Here is a 23,164-nt window from a genome sequence, read left to right on the forward strand (position 1 = left end):
CTTTGTTTTCAGATCATTTGAGAGTTGTTTTGAGTAGCCCATGATGCCACTCTTCAGAGGAGATTCAAATAGGAGAACAACTTGCAATTGGCCACCTTAAATACCTTTTCTTATGATTGGATACATCTGGTTATGAAGGTCAAAGCTCACTGAGGTTACAAAACCAATTTTGTGCTTCAGTAAGTCAGTAAAAAATAGTTAGGGAAATTCAAATCAATAAAATGATAAGGGTGCCCATACTTTCGCACCGGTCAAATTTTGGTTTAATGCATATTGCACATTTTCTGTTAGTACAATAAACCTCATTTCAATCCTGAAATATTACTGTGTCCATCAGTTATTAGATATAGCAAACTGAAATGGCTGTTGCAAACACCAAAATATTTAGAACAAAAAATGATTAAGATTAATAGGGGTGCCCAAACTTTTTCATAGGACTGTATATTAGTAAACCTTTATGGCATTTAAAAGAGATAAAAAAGAAGACGTGGGCCTAACTGCCCATGCGTGTACATAAGCGGACCAGAAAGAAAACTGGTTGAATCTGCTCAACCATTCAAAACGCCGCCGATGCTTGCCTAAAAAAAGAAGGCGGGCCAGGGAGGGAAAACACGTGCTGTCATTAGTCCAATGACAGCAAGGCCGACGCTGGTTTAAGAGAAGATAGAAAGGTGCGGACCAGAATGGAAACCGCACATTTAATCCTCAGCCAATCAAAAACGCCAATATAAAATAAAGATGTAATATGAAAAAGTATTTCCCCTACAGGTTCTTTTGGTTAATAAACAATGTTAGCTAATGCCTAGTCTAAATATAGAAAAGATATAGTATATTGTTACAAAAAGATGGTCCATTAAGGAGAGAAGAAGACTCAAAAAAAATACAATAATGTACGCTAAGTGCATATATATCAAGGAGAGAATAAGAAGAGGAAAAAACACTATCAGAGAAAAACGCTCATATCATTTGTATCGTTCAGACCTAGCGGTCCTAGTGCGTTAGTTTTTAATTTCCATTTGGCTTCACGTTGCAGTAAGATTTTATTTCTGTTACCTCCTTTTTTTTTTTTTTTTTTTTTTTTTAATGTAGATTGTGAGCCCCACATAGAGCTCACAATGTACATTTTTTCCTATCAGTATGTCTTTTTTGGAATGTGGGATGGAAATCCACGCAAACACGGGGAGAACATACAAACTCCTTGCAGATGGTTTTATGCCCTTGGCGGGATTTGAACACCAGGACTCCAGCGCTGCAAGGCTGCAGTGCTAACCACTGAGCCACCGTGTGGCCCCATATTTCTGTTACCTCCTTGAGGATGTAGAGCTACTTGTTCGAGACCTGCAAACGAAAGGCAATTAGAATTGCTTTGATGACATTCTCTAATGTGTTTTATCAGTCTGGGAGACCCTGAACCTGTCTCTATTGATTTAAAGTGTTTGCGGAAGCGAACATTGAGTGGTCGGATAGTTATTCCGATATAGAAATAATTACAAGGGCAGAAGATCACATAGACCACGTATTGTGTTTTACAATTAATAAATTGTGTAACAGTATGGGCGATCCCTCCAAGATGAAAGAATTTGCAGCAAGTATTAAACTTACAGAAGTTACAGTTACCACACTTGTAATTGCCCCTAGGGGTCATTTTATTCAGCCAATTTTTGGAGTCAGTAATAAAGCGACTGGACACTAGCGTGTCTTTAATGGTCTTACATGTCTTAAAACTAATTAGTGTTTTTTCTTTGGCTTTATTTTTCAAGATTGGATCTGCTTGAATGATGCTCCAATTTTTATATATTGCAGTTTTTATTTGTTCAGCGATTGAACTATATTTAAAGCAGAAATTAAATCTCTCATCATTATAAGAAATTTGTGTATGTTTTAAGAGGGTTCCTCTATCTACTCAACGGCTTTTGAATACGCCTGTTGAACGGCAGAAGGAGGATAGCCTCTTTTACTTAAACGTTTTTTAAGATCATTTGCCTGTCTTTCAAAAGTGTCAATATTACTATTAATATGTTTTAATCTTATAATTTGCCCATATGTCACAGTATTTTTGACATGTTCGGGGTGCTAACTTTGGTAGTGTAGTAATGAATTTGTGGCCGTGCTTTTTTTGAAAGACTTCCGTCTCGAAACCACAATCCGTATTCTTAACCAATACATCAAGGAATTCTAGTGTACTGTTATTGATTTTAGCTGTAAAACTCATGTTCATAGAATTGTTGTTAAGATATTTAACGAAGTCAAAGAAATTTTCTTTTTTTTAATTTTTATTTATTTTTATTTTTATTTTTTTTTATTTATTTTTATTTTTATTTTATTTATTTATTTTATTTTGTTTTTTTTACGAAGTCAAAAAAAATTTCTTCTGATCCTGACCATAGGATGAAAATATCATCCACGTATCTAATGTATGAATGTATAAATGAGGCAAATGTATTATACTTGGTATAAACATAATGATTAGAGATGAGCGAGTAGTATTCGATCGAGTAGGTATTTGATCGAATACAACGGTATTCGAAATACTCGTACTCGATCGAGTACCACTCGCTATTCGAATGGAAAAGTTCGATGCAGAACCAGCATTGATTGATCGAATGCTATATAGTCATTCCATCACTACACAGAGAACATAGCTATATGCTTCCTGCTCCAGTCTCTGTGTAACAGCAGCTGAGAAATGCTCATTAATGGGGATGTGAAAACAAAAAAATCATTTGCATAAGAAATAAAAGAGAAAATTCTCAGGAACGGCGGCGTGGCTCAGAAAAAGAATGGTAGAAGAATAGCATTTCAATGTGGTCTTTGTAGAAAAAGGGATTCTAATGATAGAATCCCTTTAAAGAGGACCTTTCATGTCCTTGGGGCACATGTGGTTTTATATACGGCTAGAAAGCCAACAGTCTAACTAGGAACCCCGCCTCCTGACAGTCTGTCCGTAGCTCTGTACTGTCAGAGGGGGTGTTCCTTACTGCCCAGTGATGATGCTGAGCGGTGGGGAACGCCTCCCTCCCCTTCCGCCAGACAGTACTCATCCATAGACGAGTACTGGGGGGCATTGTTCACAGCTCAGCGTCATGGCTGGACAGTAAGGAACGCCCTCTCTAACAGTATAGTGCTACTGACAGTACTGTTAGGAGTGGCTTTCCCAGTTAGACTGTCAGGAACGCCCTTCTGGCAGTGAAGAGCTATTGGTAATGGCACCGATATATCTCTTTACCCAGGGCATATAATGGGAAAGCCGACAGTGAATTCAGCACACTGTCGGCTTTCTAGCCGTATATAAAAACGCATCAAAGGTCCTCTTTTATATATAGCATATACAATATAACAGTGTAATATTCTACCTCAGGCAGCATGAGCTGTAATAATGTCCGGGTGACACCCTCCCTGCCAACTGTCTATGTGACGCCCTCCATGAAGTTTCTCCAGTGGTCCCTCCCTGTTCTTTATCTGGCTTATATACTCGACATCTCTTCATAAGTGTATCTTGTGTCCCTGCCAATATGGTCACCCTATACCGTAGTAATGTCCTGTTTCATAAAACTTTTGAGTCACTGTGTTCTATGAGGACACCGCAGACAAGCCTGGATTTTATGGCAGTGCCAGACAAGTGGCAGAATGCCCAAGCTTTCATGAGGTCATTCGGCGATAATTGTAATGACATTAACTTGGTGAGAAATTGCCTGTAAATTGAAGGAGCCACCCAGCAGTAACCAAAGCTGCAGCCACAGACATGACATCAATATCAATACAAAACTGCAGGCAATGTCACTTACAAGAATATCTTAGCTGCCCCAATGTGTCCATCAGGAAAATAGGGATTCCATATGTAAGCCTACAACAACACAGCAACTCATACTGGATTACTGCCATCTCTAGAATACAAAATCATTGTATACAATAAAAGGCACTGAATTTCTGTTATTGGGCCAGTCATAGTATAATAGTTTTGACAGATATGTTCACATGGTGAAAAATGAAGAGGAATTTAAGACAGACATCCGCTTTGGATTCCTCTTAATTTTGCGCCCCGTGGCTTTCCGCCACTGGTTAGGCCTGTATGAATCAATCTCTTTCCGGTCCTGATAGATTTTGTTTTCACCAATACATTTTAACAAACTATCAGCTCCATATGTATACTTCGAAACATTGCCTACATTGTAACAAGCCAACAAGCTTGTATTAACCATCTAAAGGATGCACATGATCAGCAGCTCATTGTCCTGTATAAAGAGAGTTGTGTACCAATCATTAGTGCAGATGAATGGAGAGGAATGACTGTAGCCATGAAAGGAGCCGCTGCAGCCCTGTGTAATACCATGGATAAACACAGTGACAATTCATCCTATCCTATCCTACTAATATTATTAATATCAATAATATCCTATTAGTATTATTAATATTCCTTCCCGATTTGAATGAAATTTGGCACATAGTTAATAACCTCGATTAAAACATAGGCTTCTTTTTATCTGGTAAATGACATGGCTTCACGACTGTTATGAATTTATGTTCACACTAGCTTTTACCCGCGACTTTGTCTGCGGTGATTTGAGAATTGGGCGGACAGAGACGTGTGAAACTGTAAAAGTGCTTTAAAAAGTTTGGTGGGATAGCAAATGTGATCTGTTATATTGTGTATGTAGTAATACAGACAATGTGATCTGTTATATTGTGTATGTAGTGATACAGACAATGTGATGTGTTATATTGTGTATGTAGTGATACAGACAATGTGATGTGTTATATTGTGTATGTAGTGATACAGACAATGTGATGTGTTATATTGTGTATGTAGTGATACAGACAATGTGATGTGTTATATTGTGTATGTAGTGATACAGACAATGTGATGTGTTATATTGTGTATGTAGTGATACAGACAATGTGATGTGTTATATTGTGTATGTAGTGATACAGACAATGTGATGTGTTATATTGTGTATGTAGTGATACAGACAATGTGATGTGTTATATTGTATATGTAGTAATACAGACAATGTGATCTGTTATATTGTGTATGTAGTAATACAGACAGTGTGATGTGTTATATTGTGTATGTAGTAATACAGACAGTGTGATCTGTTATATTGTGTATGTAGTAATACAGACAATGTGATCTGTTATATTGTGTATGTAGTAATACAGACAATGTGATGTGTTATATTGTATATGTAATAATACAGACAATGTGATGTGTTATATTGTGTATGTAGTGATACAGACAACGTGATCTGTTATATAGTGGAAAGCTGTGAGTGAGTAGAGTGAGTGCTACTCCTGAGGTGACAGTAAGGAGTGTGCAGGCAGGTTGAGGCAGGAAATGCCAGGCAGTGTGTGTGAGTCTATAGCTGGGGCTAGGAGTCCTGCTTTTGTGAGTCTCCTGCTAGGAAGCCATGTTGTTTAGTGGCACCAAAAGTAGCCTGTGACTCAATCCTAAGGGAAAACTATGTTTGTAGAAAATTGCACGCAAATCCGTCCAGGCGTTTTAGCGTGATTGAGGAACAAACTCACAAACATCCAAACACACCTTAATAGGATACTATATTAAACTGCTCTTGGCAGCACCTTATCTCAGGTTCTGATAAAGTCAGGTCTGTTATCTCTCTGTGCAAACACACACTAACCCTCAGTGTGTACACACGTTTGCATATTACCTGATCTGCTCCAGTCAGTGCAGACAAACTGACATAGGCAAACACCTTTAATCCAAATTGGCAGTTTGCCAATTATAAACATGCCTGCAAAAAGAAAATCTAATCTCTTTTCTCCTATTCCAAAGCTTACACGTTTTCTGTGACACTTCTCTCTTACTCCATCACTTACACTCTTCCTGTGATGCTTCTCTCTTATCCCACCACTCACACTCTACCTGCACCGCTTTTCTTATCCCATCACTCAGACTCTTCCTGTGATGCTTCTTTGTTATCCCATCACTCACTCTCTTCCTGTGATGCTTCTCTCTTATCCCATCACATACACTCTACCTGCATCTCTTCTCTTATCCCATCACTCACTCTCTTCCTGTGTTGCTTCTCTTATCCCACCACTTATACTCTACTTGCGTCACTTCTCTTATCACTTACACTCTTCCTCTGATGCTGCTCATTTGTGTTTATTTGTAATTTTGTAAAAAGGATTACATGTTATTGTGGGGATGTGTGAGGCCACGTTCATATAATACAGTAATACATGTGGTGTTTTCCAGATATGCAGAATATTCAGGATATGAATGTGCTCATTTGTGGGAGGACATAGATTGTGCTGATTTTGGGAGGTCACAGATTGAGAGTTAGTTAGTGGAAGGAGTGAGCTCCCCAAAAGCACAGAGTATTTCAGGAGAGGAGTATGCTGATCTAGTGGGAGCCAGTTACCTGTCCATTCATGTGATAAATTGTTAGTAGAAGGGTCATGATGTGAGGATAGGAACAGAGGCAGAGAACAGTTCACAGAGCAAGGTTTTGTTCTATGAAGGTCCAGTATATCAGGTTTTTCGTGGTCAGGACTTTGCATTGTATTGTACACTGTAGATGTAGACTGTAAACTTTTAATGGTCTGAAAGTTGTGATTCTAGAGCTTAGATAATGAATGTAGGGTCCCAGGAGCACAGAGCATTTCAGGATAACAGCATGCTGATCATGTCACAGATACGATACTGACTGCTGGATCCTGTCCTTCCTTTTCCTAGTTCTTACAGTGTCTGTATTTTCGATATAGGGATGGTTTTGTTATATCACTACAGTGTGGGTGAAGGTAGTGAATCATCAGGGTTGCTTTTAGTTTTCTCTTTTATGATACATCAGGGATTATATCTCAGATTCATTCCAAGCAACAGATTAGAACTCTGACCAGAATATGTACCAGACGACAAATCCCTCTAGACTCATCCTCTTGGTGCTGGTGTTTGCAGATATTCCTCTCTAGTGCTTTCTCCTTTCCTACATTCTGATATTTGTCAGCAGAGGCAGCAGTCAGGTAAGAGGGGTAAAGATGGAGCTGGGTTATGGGGAGCAACATTGAAGGGTAAATGTCACTGCATGTAATGTTTAGCAAAAGAGAAATGACATTTGTCTATGGTTATATAATATATATCTGGTATACGCAATAACCTGTTTAAAGGAAAACAAAGTGTGACCACTGGCACAGTAAGAACAAGTCAGATATATTTGATGCAGGCTTCTTCATCCTATCAGCAGACTTTTCAATCATAGATTGTGGGGGAAGGAGGAAGCCTGCATGGAAAATATCAGATCCGAGTCCAAATACCATCTGTGCATGCTACATGTATGTAAAAGGATGGGGTTCAATAAACTAATATACAGGACTTCTGATGATAGTCAGTGTATATAAATATTGTGCTATATACTAGTTATCCATATTTGTATATTATATTATATATATATTATATAATATTATTATATATAATGGATCGAACACCATTCTTTTATATAACTTAGTCTAAAAATGGTATTCATATGGACTTAAATCTCTTATAGAAGTTAACAGCGTCATCCATGTGCAAAGCAAGATATTGCAAGTTCAGCTATTATACCTGGCATGGAGACCCCAAAAATATCTATATAAGGACCATTTAGTGAGTTATGGCTCTTTTGGGATAAAAATGTGCTTTAGCCCATATAGATGTTGTTATATGGGCTAAAGCACATATATGGGCTAGTATGTGTGAGAATGCATTTGTTATGCTAGATGGACCATTACCTAAAAAGATTTTTTATGAGCGTAACATCTTCTGCCACCTCAGGTGGTATACTGTAGCAAAGAGTGGCAGAGTTTCATACACCTTGATATTTTGCTCCTTGCCTGCACCTCTCTTATTCCTGAATTCTTCATTGCTTCTACTGTGGTTAGAGTCCTGCTCCTTGGAGTATACAGATGCTAACTGCAGCTTTCATACTACTTGCACTGGCTCTTGCTTTGCCACATGCTGCAAAATCATCTGCTAAAGTCCTCAGAACAGATGGTCAACTTGTACAGTTGCATTTCTCTTACAAATTTCAATTTCTGATATGACAGGAGCTGGGCATAGAGGAGTGCATGTTGCTAACCTCCACACATGCTACAACTTTATTCCTATTCACGGAGAGAAAAAAAACACATGGCTCAATGCTTGGCAGAAAAGGCAGTGTCAAGTGCCACTTTTTTATTTGTTGCATACTAGCCTTGCTATGACTTAGGGTAGTCTGGCCAGATTGTAGTACCTGAACCAGATGTGGTTGGCAGCCAGACCTTATATCCAAAAATGTTTCCACCACTCGATCTGTTGCCATCCGGACTTTCTTGAGCTTGTTCCTTTACTCAATCCATTGCCTGCCATACTGCCTTCTCCAAAGCCCCTTTTTTGAGGTCAGACACTCAACACCATGATAGACCGAGCTTGTTTGTCATCAGCAATGCAATCACCTGCTTCATTGAAACACAGTGAATCCACCTTTCATATTGTAGTTACATATCTAAAATTATTTACATCATAACCTAAAAAGGGTATATATATCAATTGACTGTGAATGTGATAATAGGAGGGCTTTATAGTGAATCTTTGGTTTGGAGCCATCTAGTGATATAAACAGAAAAGAATAGGCCTATAGTGAACCAGCACGATGCTGGTTTCTGTTATCACATCTCACCATGTTGGGATAGTATGCCTTGGTAGTTGTAGTCCCTTGTCCTGTATTCCCTTGTAGGGGAGCAGAGCGATATCTCATTAGTATTTCTGCTGTTCTGAAACTCTCACCCACTCTCCCTACTGGAAAAAAAGATAGGGTCACACCATAGTCCCCCTATTCAAAAATGCTTCTGCATGGACTCCTTTAATGGCATACCTACTCATGAATCTGCATTAAACAATATATTGGGGAACTGTACTGTAAGCAATTATTATGTTTATTATTATAACTACTAGAAAATGGCCCACCACCTCACTGGAAGGATGTCTCCACAAATGTGCATTCTATTAAAAGGGGATTGTTTTTCTCCATGAATCAAACTTTTCCCCTATCCACAAGATAGTAGATAAGTTGTAGACTAGTAGCTGTCAACCATTAGGACCCCCACTGTCAACAAAACGATGTTGTCTTGTACCTCCAGTCTGAATGAAGCAAAAGTGCTGCCACTCCACTTATTTCTATGTGGCTGTCACAAATAGCCAAGCACTGTACTGGGTTGATGAATGTTCACCTGTGTGGCCATTGTTCCATACAAATGGTGGTTCTCGCGTTTGATGGGGGTCCAGCTGTCAGACCCTTACTCATCTACAGCCTATCTACTATTAAGTATATAGGGGATACTTTTAAACCTCTTTAATGCCCCCTTGTGATGTACTGTACTCTGTACTATTATATAGTGCCCAAATAGCACTGCCAGACAGTTCTCTTAAAGGGATCCTATCTTTCAAACACTTTTTTTTTTCTGAGTAACATGTCGGAATAGCCTTAAAAAAGGCTATTCTTCTCCTACCTTTCGTTGTCATCTCCGCGCCGCTGTTCACCTGTAGTCCCGGTTTTTGTCGGTATGCAAATGAGTCCTCTTGCAGCACTGGGGGCAGGCCCTAGCGCTCAAACAGCACTGGGGGCGTCCCCAATGCCGCAATAGAACTCTCTCCAGCGCCGCCTCCATCTTCGTCAGCAGCATCATCTTCATCCTCTTCTTCTGGCGGTGGCTTGTAACTTCTAGGCCTCAGGCCTTGGGCAGAGCAGACTGCGCATGCTCACAGGCCACGAGAAAATGGCCGTTTGCACAGTATGGAGGCGGCGTTGGAGAGAGTTTTATCGCAACATTGGGGACGCCCCCAGTGTTGTTTGAACGCTGTAGCCCGCCCCCAGTGCTGCTAGAGAACTCATTTGCATACCGACAAAAAACAGGATTTCTACAGAAAGGCGGCGCGGAGAAGACAACGAAAGGTGGGAGAAGAAGAATATCCTTTCTTAAGGCTATTCTGACATGTTACTCAGAAATAAAAGTGTTTGAAAGATAGGATCCCTTTTGACACTAACCAAACAACAAACTCTTAAAACCAGTTCCCCCTTTTAAAGCTGTCCCCTAACACTGCAGAGGTGACTTTGCGTCCATTCACACGGAGTAAACGCGCACTCATTTTGGCAAAATACACATGTAAAGAATACATGTATAAAAATAAGACTCCCTTTGACTTCAATGACATTTTACACGTGTATTTTGCCCAAATGAGCGCACATTTACTCCGTGTGAATGGACCCTTTGATCTCTGATTTACTTATTAACAAGACCTGGGACCAGCTCCCAAAAAATTAGTTTTAATCATTACATTCATTGGATGTGCTCGCCAGGTGAATTTCTCGTGAAAGTATAAAGAGTTAAGAGCTCCAGGGAGATGTTTGCACACTTCATATTATCATGCATTCTCTCAAGGGTTAACAAACTAAATAAAATGAATGATACAATCATTATTAACTGCTATACAACTGTCATTAAATATTTACTGCGTCCTCTTCCCTTCATCTGTATTAAAATAACTATGGAGCTCCCCGGGACGAGCAAGGCAATGGCTTCCCCTAGAGGATGTGTAATGTTGCTATGTAACTAATGTTACCTGAGGACAAATCCGGACTGGGAATTTCTCCTTTGTGGAAGGCAATGTTCTACTGATTGTTTTTGTTTTCACGCATTTGTTTTGGATTCACATAAGGGTGTGTGGGGGCGCTATCTACTGACCAGCCTCTACTACAGTTACAGGTAATTGGGCTGCATTTAAGGACATGGCTGAGCCCTGTATGGTTTTCATTCCCAATTCTGTAAATGCAGGTGAATGGCCAACAAGTCTTTATTTCCGTACCTGCGGCGACTGCAATGCTGCCTCCTATAAATAAGAATATAATGTGTACAGGACTGCTACACATTATATATATACCCACTATTTTACTTTTTATTATAGCACATACTACATTTCTTGACACTGCAGTTTTAGTTCTGATAGATTTCCTAGGTTTCCGATGACTAATATATTCTATTATTCCAAATGGAAATATATCAGAGTAAAAAGTTGAAGTTATGATGAAAACCTGAATCATTGTCATCTTCATTCTACATGCTTACAATTTTATCACATTATTTCTTTGCTTTCCTGCAGGGAACATTTCTTTTCATGAGCGTTCGTCTGTTTCACCGTATCAGCGCATCCATCATATTCATCAGATCTTTTCTTAGATTGGTAAGATAATGGATATAACAATTGTATGGATTACTGTAAATTGCTAAAACATAACCTCTCACCAGTGGCTCCAGACCTATAATACATGCCATATTATTCCTTGTAATATGCAGTACTAATCATAAACCTTTATTAGCACAGCCAAGTGCGTAACTGCTAATACTGTCCCCATGTACAAAAATGTAACTGCAATAAAACTGTTCCCTATGTACATATATGACCCGCACCAATAAAGCGCTCTGGGAAAAACAGCGGCAGCAATGCATTGCGGTTCTTCCCATAGCGCTTTACACAGAAAGTTTGCGGCCTTTTCCTCCGCAGACTTTCTATTACAATTAAACCTATGGGGAAACTGCCGGCGTTTCCATAATGGCCCCCATATAATAATGATTTTCCCATATACTGTAGTATAATGCTTGTCTTTGTGCCTCCTTATAGTACAGTGCTCCACAATGTACCTCCATTGAGTAATCATTTTTCTCTATATGATCTCTAGAGTAATAATGTTCCCTATGTCCCCCCATATGCCTCATAGAGTATAATTCTCCCTGTGCTTGCCCACAGAGTATAATGCTCTTTACGTGCCACCATATAGTATAGTATAGTACTCCCATGTGCCCCTTATAGTATAATGTGCCCAGGTGCCACCATGTACTATGATGGTCCCATCTTTATCATATAGTGTAATGCTCCCCTTTGTGCTTCATGTACTAGAATGCTCCACATGTAGCTCCATATCATAATTTCCCCTCATGTGCTCCCATATAGTATAATGCTTTTAATGTATTCCCGGATAATGTCCCCCTTGCGCACCCATATAATACAATGCTCTCATATTGTATAAAACGTATCTAAATTTTACCATAAAATGCAGTATTCCTCCATATACAGTAATATAGTGCTCCCATATGTGTCCCGTAGAGTAATATGCTCCCCTATTTGTCCCATATAGTGTAATGCCCCCATATCATAATAGTGCCTCCATAAATATACTATAATAGTCCTCACTGTAACCACATATAGTAATATACCTGCTCTCCAACATGCATAACAATGCTTCCCTATGTGCCCTCTTATACTGTAATTTTCCCCCTATTGTCACATATGTTATAATGCCCCATAGAGCATAGTGCTGCTCATGTGCCACTATATAATATAATGCTTGCCTCTGCTTCCCCATATAGTATAATGCTCCCCTATTACCCCATATAGTGTAATGACCCCTTAGTTCCACCATATAGTGTAATGCTCCCTATGTTCCCCCCATATAAATGCTCTCCTATTGCTCAATATAGTATAATGCTCCTCTTTATACCCACATAAATATAATGTTCCTGTTGTGCCCCAAAATAGTATAATATAGTTTTTATAGCCTCCTATGTTACCCCATACAATGTGATGCTTCTCTATGTTTGCCCGTAAAGGAAAAAACAAAAAAACAAAACTTGCCTCACCTTGTGCATGATGTTCAGGGTGCTTCCCATAGAGGGCAGCATAACAGAGGTACTATCTCCCTGTTTACATCTTGGGAGACAGATTTGCAAATTCTTCCCTTGTTACAAGTAGCAGCGACAGGCTCATCATCTTCCTCCTTGTGCTCACTGACCCCCTACAGTCTTCTGACCTCTGGTAGACCACATGCCTAAAGCAACCTGTGGCTGTGACTTACCAGAATAAGTGTCAGGGCAAGACACTAAAAGCTCTGTCCTTGTGTCTTATAGATACATATACAGTCGTAACTAGTGCAGGCAGCAATTTCAGCATGAGCATTGAGTATCGGTAGCTTGGTGGAGGCTACTCCTGCCTGGCGGTAGAAGCCCTGGGGCAAACATCCGAGGTTCCTAATCCTTAATATGGCCCTAGCCTCCTAGGTATAAGAATATAACTACTATAAAACTTCCCCCAAGTACATGAATATAAGTGGTATAATACTGTCCTTTTTGTACAAGTCTCTAACAGCTATAATATTACCTACTATATAGGAGCATATATAGTATTATATTCTATAATACAGCCCCAATTTACAAAAAATATAACTACTACAATATACAGCATAGAACTACTATCACTTCCCCTTTTAGAGAGAGATATCCGAACATCCTGGTTGACAATTTCATCTAAATATAAATGGTATTTTACTGTGTAATTTTCTTGGGAAACGTATTATTGTATTTCTTGTGAATTGATGACTTTTGCCCTTTTTTCATCTGAAACATATTTTTCCCTGATAGCATTTTCTGTAGAATTTGCTGACTATATTGCTAGTTATGTGAGAAGATAATAAAATTGCTACGAGCATACGGATGTGTTGCAGGCATGTCCGGGATTGATCAGAGGTCATACTGTGCAGTGTTACATGGAAATACATTGAATACTTGGGGCTAGTTTGATAAGCCCATACCAAGTATTATATCAACATACACAGAATATCAGAAGTGTTACTGTGCACTGTTACGTAGATGTACTGTGCAAATATACAGCAGATGAACCTATATCCTGGTAGTAGGAAGTAATACTGTGGCGTTCTTATTAAGGCTATAACACATACTGGCATTTCTTGGACACGGCAAATATTTGGTCATTCTGTCATTGAGGATGTTGTGAGACAACATAGTGATGACATACATAACACCAATGATCATAAGTGGATGTGGTACTTACTCATTGTTCCTTGCCCCATACCTGTTTATTGAGAAGGGTCCTTCACATTCTTATGTGACTACTCCAGGTTATGACTTCACTTTACTGTTATGATCTATAAACTAAAATGCGTTGTTAGGGTGTTCACGTCATTTTCTAAACATTTTATATCATAAAAAATCTTTAAGTGAAGAAAGGGAAAATGTCCATTACTGTATTTAAAGGGCTATGCACCCTAAATATTAGAAAGGCGTGGAAGGGCTAAGATAATAGTGACTGATATAACTCACATACTTGACTTCCTTGACACACATGGGCAGATTTTGTGTGATATTATGGAGATGTGCTTAATTTATAACGGGGCACATGTCGTAAATTAAAGGGGTTGTCCAGTTCTTTTTTTATTGATGACCAATCATTAGGATCCCCACTGATCAGCTGTATGAAGGTGCCGCAGCACTTGTGTGAGTGCCGCGATCCCTTCACTCTTTACATTGTACACCATTGGTTTCATAGTATGTATGGAAAGTGATTACATCATCATCCTATGGAAGTCAGTGGGACAAGGCTGTAATTATATTGAATGTCATCAATGAAACAGTGTAAACAATGAGGCAGTCATAGCACTTGAGTATGATCAAATAGCTGATCGGTGGGGGTTCCAGGTGACAGACCCACACTAATCTTGATGACCTATCCTACATAGAGAAGCTTAGTATAAACCTGCAGTAGAACAACACATAAGAGGTGAACACAACCCTTGTGCAAGCAGGAAAACTACCGTATTCTATGAAGAGACTGCAACTCTGACACTGTTTGAAAAGTTGCTTTCTATGTCCTGTAGATCTACTAAGAAGCTGATGATGTGTCTGTCCAATGATGATGGGATTGTTCTTAAAACAGTCAGCCCCACAATAAACACTAACAACTAAACTGTCCGATAAGGTGGGCAGCTTAGTTGTTAGGAGACAAAACGCACAGTAAACTATTTTCGCCAGTAGAAACCTGTAGTATTTTCCTGGCTGATTGACAGCCCAAAATGGCCAAGATTGGCTATTTTGGCTAAAGAAAATGTAATGCTTATGGCCAGCTTTATGCTTACTTTGTTGTCCCCATATTATAATGCCTCCCTACTGTCTCCCAAGTTGTGAGATGTAACAATAAAAAAGTAATGCTTATCAAGTCCCAAGTAGGTGAGAAGATGTGAACCTGGGACAGTCCTTACCACGGCGGGTCAAGGTATAAGTGGGAGTGCCCTTCTCCAAAGTGTATGGCCTATATAAAATAGTGTGGCTAACAAGTATAGTACCTTAGGATACAATAGTAATTGTGGAATAGTATTGGGGCAATATTGCTTCAGGTGTTCCAGAATCCAAATGTGTAATAAGAAAATTAGAAATATTTAGTTGTTGTGTCACCAACATCCCTGCCCAGTGAGCTGTTCTACTTTATTCATTAGGCATGTGGCAGTCTAGAGCACAACGTGAAGGTTTTCTCCATTAGCAAAAGGGTCATAAATAATCTGCGGCATATTTCTCATCGATTATTTTTGACATGTGTGGCACAGCAGAGGGGAGACTTCATCTGAAATCTAACCACCAATTACCATTGAAGCTGGAACCACAATGTTACGTTCAAGGCTTTTCCAGCACCTTATATGAATGATGTCCATAGTCTTATCCATACAGTCTGGCTACTGGGAAAACACCAGCCCACAACCACCATGTTTTCAGTAGGACTGTAAGGTAGAACATCTAAAGCTAGCAGTCTGTTCGGCTTTTCAAAACTAAGCATTGCAGCGTTGTTGTTTTCCATTAAGTCATGCTCTTAACTCTGGTAAACACCTGTCCATGCACACTCGATTTTAACCAGTCTAATGTTTCCATGCAGGAAAGTCATTTAAGGACATACGGCACTAAAACAGCACTGTGGCCACTTCTCTTTAAGGTTCATAGCCATCTGTCTTGGCCGAAGCTGCAGCCTGACACACAGCACTATCCTATTCTGTCATCCCTCTATACTGGGCGAAGCTGCAGCCTGACACACAGCACTAGCCTATTCTGTCATCCCTCTGTACTGGCCGAAGCTGCAGCCTTACACACAGCATTAGCCTATTTTGTCATCCCTCTGTACTGGCCGAAGCTGCAGCCTGACACACAGCACTAGCCTATTCTGTCATCCCTCTGTACTGGCCGAAGCTGCAGCCTGACACACAGCATTAGCCTATTCTGTCATCCCTCCATACTGGCCGAAGCTGCAGCCTGACACACAGCACTAGCCTATTCTGTCATCCCTCTGTACTGGCCGAAGCTGCAGCCTGACACACAGCACTAGCCTATTCTGTCATCCCTCTGTACTGGCCGAAGCTGCAGCCTGACACACAGCACTATCCTATTCTGTCATCCCTATGTACTGGGCGAAGCTGCAGCCTGACACACAGCACTAGCCTATTCTGTCATCCCTCTGTACTGGCCGAAGCTGCAGCCTTACACACAGCATTAGCCTATTCTGTCATCCCTCTGTACTGGCCGAAGCTGCAGCCTGACATACAGCACTAGCCTATTCTGTCATTCCTCTATACTGGCCGAAGCTGCAGCCTGACACACAGCACTAGCCTATTCTGTCATCCCTCTGTACTGGCCGAAGCTGCAGCCTGACACACGGCACTTGCCTATTCTGTCATCCCTCTGTACTGGCTGAAGCTGCAGCCTGACACATGGCACTTGCCTATTCTGTCATTCCTCTGTACTGGCCGAAGCTGCAGCCTGACACACAGCACTAGCCTATTCTGTCATCCCTCTGTACTGGCCGATGCTGCAGCCTGACACACAGCACTAGCCTATTCTGTCATTCCTCTGTACTGGCTGAAGCTGCAGCCTGACACACAGCACTAGCCTATTCTGTCATCCCTCTGTACTGGCCGAAGCTGCAGCCTGACACACAGCATTAGCAAATTCTATAATTCCTCCGTCTGACTCCAGTTACAAGGACAGTAGTTAAGACGTAGGCACATATACAGCTCACAGACCCCCACTTATAGGAAGAGGACCACTAGGCCCCATAGCTGTCATTATACCTCCTAACACTCCTGGATTCAGTGGGCCAGTTCTTGATTTTGGGTGCTGTCCTGCTGTCTCAGGAGGCTGGAGGTAAGTCCCAGCTGGATCCCTATCTGACTCTGAAGGAGGCAGATGAAGTTGAGAAAAATGGAGCAGCCATTACATTGTGCCTGCTGCTGCCAGCAGCAAAAACTAATTAAGACTGTACATTTTTAGGGAGGTGGTGGTTTGGGGACGGGGTTGGGGCACAAGGAGGGGTAATTTATATATAATATGTGGGGGCCACAATGAGTTGGTATTATTTAAACTGTAGGGACTACAATAAGGGGAACATTATACTGTGTAGAGACCACAAGGAGAGCATTATACTGTGTCAGGGCCACTATTTATACTATGTGGGAACACAAAGGGATATGGTTAGGAATGGGCACAGTCAAGGTGACATATGTGGGGTGGGTGGTCATGGCTTACATCAAAATTTGATAATTTTGTCATAGGGGGCGCTATGCCTTGTTTGCTATGGGGCTCAGTCTTTGTTAGTTACACCCTTTTATATAATATGTATATATATTATATATTTAGAGAGAGAGATAGCATCTGTGGGCACCCACTCCGTTTCTGCATTGAGCATTTCCATTAACACCAATGAAAGTGCTCATTGCACTACAGTATCAGGCCCCGTTCGAGGTAAAGAGTGGAGCAGAATGCTGAAAAATCCTTCTTGGTCCTGCAGATTGTACAGCTGATTTGGAGGCTGTGTCTTGAGACTCCCACTGATAAGACCCTCATCAGTGGTGGGAAGTCATAGCAGAATACTGGATGTATCCACCACCATGATCTGGGGGAAGAAAATAAACAGCAATCCAAAGTAGATATCCACCTCAAATATCTTCTTACTTTCCGACGCTTGAACAGATTCTGTCTGCTTGTATGGAATGAACTGTATTTTATCCAACTCCAGTAGGTCTGCCTCACCAAAAAACATAGTTTTCTTTTTTTTTTTTTTTTTGCTGCAGTGCACATGAGTTACCTCAAAAGGGGCCCACTGAGGCTCTGATGCCCAAAGGCCCACACACCTGAGCCCAACCTAGCCATGACATTGATGCTTATGGAAATGTATAGAATGTCATTCCCTTGATGGACAAATGTCTTTTTTACACAATGTAACAGTTTATTTGCAACATGAAAGGGCTGATAACATGAAAATATAGGGCGTAGTTGTCTGTTTTACAGCCTAAAATGGCTGACAATTGGGGACATTATATAGTGATAAAATTGCACACCACATATTATATGAAGGGGGTTGTAGTCCTGTATGTTTTAGGATCTTTGATCCATGGCCTGCCATGATAGCCTGCAGCGAGTCCCTTCTTGGTTGTTTCTTTGGTAACAAATCTTTTCCTTGTTCTGGTGCATTGTCTTTATAGTGTTTATCTTAAGGATCCACACGATTACCTCAGATACTTCCCTGACAGTTTACACAGGGAAATGACTGGCAGGAGTGGCGTAAGCAAAGTTTCCTAACAGCAAGCTCCAGCGCCCAGATTCTGCATGCCGCCACAGTGGTGTAACAGCACATTTTTGTTTCTTGACAACATCCACAACATTATAATGTTGTAATTTGCAGCTTATATCAGTTAGTGCCAATAGCTTATTTATGATGGTGTGCAGGACTGCAGGTGATATTTGCGACACTCTCTGTACTGGCAGAGAGTTATCACTGTTTGTCATCTGTGATGTTATACAGGAGGACTGCAGGTAATATCTGATACAAACTACAGTTACTGTTATGGCTGCAGGTGACATCTACTAACATTATGTTACATGACTGCCTATGTGGGATGGATGCCACACAGTGTCATTCATTCATTGCATATTTTTAATGTATGGATGGCTGGCAGCTTTCCCAGATAATACACAAAGCACATGGTTGGGACATAATGTAAAAGTTGCATAATATGTACTCAGATTGATCACTTTGGTTTGTTACCGGTGTCATAAAGAACTGAAAGGGATTGTAATTGGTCTTCCCCTTACTAAACTCTCCCCTCTACAATCTATTCTGAATGCAGCAGCCAGTCTCATCTATCAGGCTAGACACTACAGCGATGCCTCTGGTCTGTGCCAGTCGCTACACTGGCTGCCTATTCATTATAGAATAAAATATAAAGTTATCACCCTCATCCACAAGGCTCTCCATAATGCCGCACCTCCCTATATTTCCTCCCTCAGCTCTGTCTACCACCCAACCATTCACTCAATGACCTAAAACTTACATCCTCTATTATCAGAACCTCCCACGCTCGTACACAAGACTTTTCCCACGTTGCACCACTTCTCTGGAATGCTCTACCCCGGACAATCAGATTAACTCCCAATTTCTACAGCTTCAAGCGCAAACTAAAGACACATCTTTTCAGACAGGCCTATCACAATTTGTAATGTAAACCCTTCCGTACCGTCATTAGAATCCCCAAAATCTAACGACAGTAGCCTCAAAAATTGTCTGACCCCTGTATAAGCAATGCTGCCCCTGTTACCTCTTGTGTCACCCCCTCTACCTCATAGATTGTAAGCTCTTGCGAGCAGGGTCCTCGGTCCGAGTCTGTGAAGTGACTTTCTTTGTAATATATCTTTCTGTCTGTATTTGAACCCTACTAATTGTACAGCGCTTTCTTTTTTTTATTAATGTATATAGTAGCAGCATTTTATTGTACTATCTCAGGGGTAGGGAACGTATGGCTCTCCAGCTGTTGCAAAACTACAACTCCCAGCATGCATACTTGCTCTGCTGTCTTTGAAACTCCCATGGAAGTGAATGGAGCATGTTGGGAGTTGTAGTTTCACAGCAGCTGGAGAGCCGAAGGTTCCCTATCCCTGTACTATCTTGTTATGGGTACTAAACATCCTTTTGGAGACTTCTTTTGCAGATTACCATTGCCGGTATAAGTCTTAAAGAACCTTAGAAGCCATGCATGCTGCATTAGGAATGCTTTTACATTTTCCTTATTAGAAATGAGAAAACGGTGCCACTTATTGGAAGATAGCTCTGTATAATGTGTTAAGATGTCTTTCTCTATGATGTGGGCACTGAGTTATAGGGAACTACCTTACAAATTGTGGTGTTAGAGCCCCAGTTTTTTCCCATTTCCATCAAGGGAACTTTTTTACATATTCTTTCTCAGAGTACAACTTCATAGTGCAGAACCTCTGAGCTTGTAGTACAGAGCCTCAGAGCAGAGCTACATATTAGAAAGAGGTAGTTCATGAACTATTAGTCCAGAGGTCCTGTCTATTTTGTGCTTTCAGCTCTTTCATACACACTCACCATGAATCAGTCCCATGAAACTACCATAGGTGGCGCTGCTGTGCTCAGCCATATGCATCTGAGTTGAATTAGACCTGCATGATTAGTTTCTAGTTTAGTAGTTTACAAGTGACATGATTAATTCTCTGCCAAGCGCCTCAGGACACAGATCTCAGTGCTACATAGAATGCTACAGGTAATACTGTAGATCTGTTTACTCCACCAGGTATCATAGTTTATTATATTGTGTGACCAAACTGGTAGACAATAATCCCAGTGAAAATGTTATTGACGTTGCAGAGTTCTCCAAGTTTGTGTTATAAATGATTGTAAAACATATTAAATCATTTTAGTAGATCTATAATTTATCCCTGGAGCCAGCAGTAACCTCATATAACAGACTATAGCTATGTTTTCAGCAATATCTCAGAGCCAGAGAAATAATGAACTAAATGTACAGTGATCTCATCTTTCCAATGAACTAGATCATAAGGAACTAATCTCCAAAATAGACTACCGTAGATTTCCTATCACTACTTCATAGTGTGGAACCTCTGAGCAATGTAGCAGAGAATATACGCATACAACAGGCTCATGTGCAGAGCCTCAGAGCTTTATAAGGATTTTAGGATAGCTTAAAAATATCAGTTTAGTGAAGGGGTTCACACCTGGCATTCTGACCAGAGGCAGTGCTGTACGTTGTATAGAAAATGTGCTTGGTATTGCAGCTCACCCCATTCATTTGAACCATGTGAAGCAGAAGCAGTGCTCACCCAAGCATCTCTGCTACTTCAAACAACTGATTTGGGTGGTGCTTGGTGGCTGAATGTCCACCCACCACTGATCCAATGTTAATGACCAGTTGTAAGGATAGGTCATAAATATTTATTTTCTGGAAAACCCCTTTAGGCTAAGGCCCCACTGGGCAGAAACGCAGCATTTTTGGGCATTGCGGAAATGCAGCAGAAAAAAACACTTCGTTTTATAGTACCAGCATAGTGAATGCAATTTTGTCTAATCCTAGCCCCACTTTGCGGAAAAGCTATGTTTTTAAAAAACGCAGCATGTCAATTATAGTTGCAGAAATGCTGAGTTTTTGCCTCCATAGATTTTGCCTCCATAGCATGATAAATGTGTTGCGGAAACTCAGCAGAAATGGAGTTTCATCTTCATTCATTGAAAAACTGACACAGATGGATTACTATTAGAGATGAGTGAGTATATTCGTTCGAATACCTCCACCACATAGCTCCCAGTAGTAAAAATTCAATGCCCCGGAAGTGTTTTTGCACCGGGAGCTATGCGGCGGAGGTATTTGAACAAATATATTTGCTCATCTCTAATTACTATCTGTTGGTAATCTGTTTGTGTCCGCCTTCCATAGACCTAAAAGTTACAAAAAAATAAATAAATTGATTTGTTGCTTTCAGTTGTACATATCTATTTTTTTTGCATGGAGCAAAATTGCTGTAAGTCTGACATTTGTCTCTGTTCAAAACAGCGGATATATGGTGGCAATGCTCCAAACACACACCTGAATGTGCTAGCAGAAAAAGGAACCCATTGAAGTCAATGGGAGGCTTTTTTTCAGCACTGAAATTCCACACCAAATTCCTCACCATTTTCATCCGTGTGAATGGACCCTAAGTTATATTTAGTAGGTGATCAGTCCCCATCCCAGGCTTGACAATTACAGTTGGGATTGTGAATTTACTTGCACCCCACCTTCTTAATAATTTTCTATCCCTTGTCCGGAGTTTCATAGGGATCACTGTGCATTTTTTTGGTTATAAAATAATAAATAAAACACTGCACTTGACCGTCAATCTTGAGATAGAATTTGGTTAGATGTGTGCGGTAGATATTAGTAGAATACCCGCCACTGAAAGCCAATTTATGGTTATTTCTGCATTCTGAGGGATAGCTTTGTGTAGGAACATAGTCCCGGTGGGTTGGGGGTGATATAGTTATCTTTTATTCAGTCCATTACCTGGGGAAAATATATTTTAATGCATATCAATAAACTTTAATATTTTTGCCACTCCTTTGTAGGTACACACAGTAAGACTGGACTCTAATAGATTTATTTCTTCTACAACAATAGGTTTTATTCCACAGACTATATACAGGTACATATTTATTTATTCATTTGTCATCAAGCAATTGTTCTTGAATTATAATAAAATTCAGCCTAATAACCCAATAAAACAATGAAAGATTTCCTCATAACAAGAAGATTTAGTTTGTCATTCGGATCAGTTTCGCTCTTTCATCATCATCTGTAGGTCTGACTCCATATGATAATAGATAGATAATAATCTAGATGGGTGGATTATATTCACAGAGAGAAACCTACGGTATGTAATTTAATCTTCAGGTTTATAATCAGTAACATGAAACTCTATACTATGGGATCTCTAAGATACTATCATATGTAATAGGTTAAATATTAGGATATCTTCTTGTAGGAGGTATTATTGTACTAGGTGTATACGTATACATGGTACATTATTACAACAGTTATTTTCTTTTACATGGTGTATTATTTTAGTATGTAGGAAAAATTAAATGTATTATTTTAGTAGTTATATTCTCCTGTACAAAGGTGATAGCATTATAGTAGTTATACACTATTACAGTATGTGCATTGTACACGGGAGGGAGTATTATAGTAGTTTTATTTTTGTACATGGGGCGATACTTTTTTTTTTTTTTGAAAGTTATACAACATTGCAAATAATACAGTCAGGAAAAACACGCTCACAAAGAGCACAAAATAAAATACAAAGAAAATACAAATGGAAAACATAAACAGATAAAGATATGCCATATCGCTTCCCCACCCGGATCCCAACACACCCACCACAACAATAGCACAAAGAAGAACAGAGCACAATAGCATCAATAGTAGTACAACATACCGGCACAAGGGGCCATGGATCCTTC

At 40.1% G+C, this 23,164-nt stretch overlaps 1 protein-coding gene across 1 annotated transcript in view; it reads left to right on the forward strand.

Moving 5' to 3' along the window:
- LOC142210757 (CMP-N-acetylneuraminate-beta-galactosamide-alpha-2,3-sialyltransferase 4-like) overlaps positions 1–23,164 on the forward strand; it is a 121,382-nt gene that overhangs the window by 65,792 nt on the left and 32,426 nt on the right. The window contains exon 4 of the mRNA XM_075280156.1: positions 11,132–11,212. Coding sequence (XP_075136257.1) covers positions 11,147–11,212 — 66 coding nt within the window. The 5' untranslated portion in view covers positions 11,132–11,146. The remainder of the gene's footprint in view (positions 1–11,131; positions 11,213–23,164) is intronic.

This window comes from Leptodactylus fuscus, chromosome 6 (assembly GCF_031893055.1).
Source record: "Leptodactylus fuscus isolate aLepFus1 chromosome 6, aLepFus1.hap2, whole genome shotgun sequence".
Taxonomy (NCBI): domain Eukaryota; kingdom Metazoa; phylum Chordata; class Amphibia; order Anura; family Leptodactylidae; genus Leptodactylus; species Leptodactylus fuscus.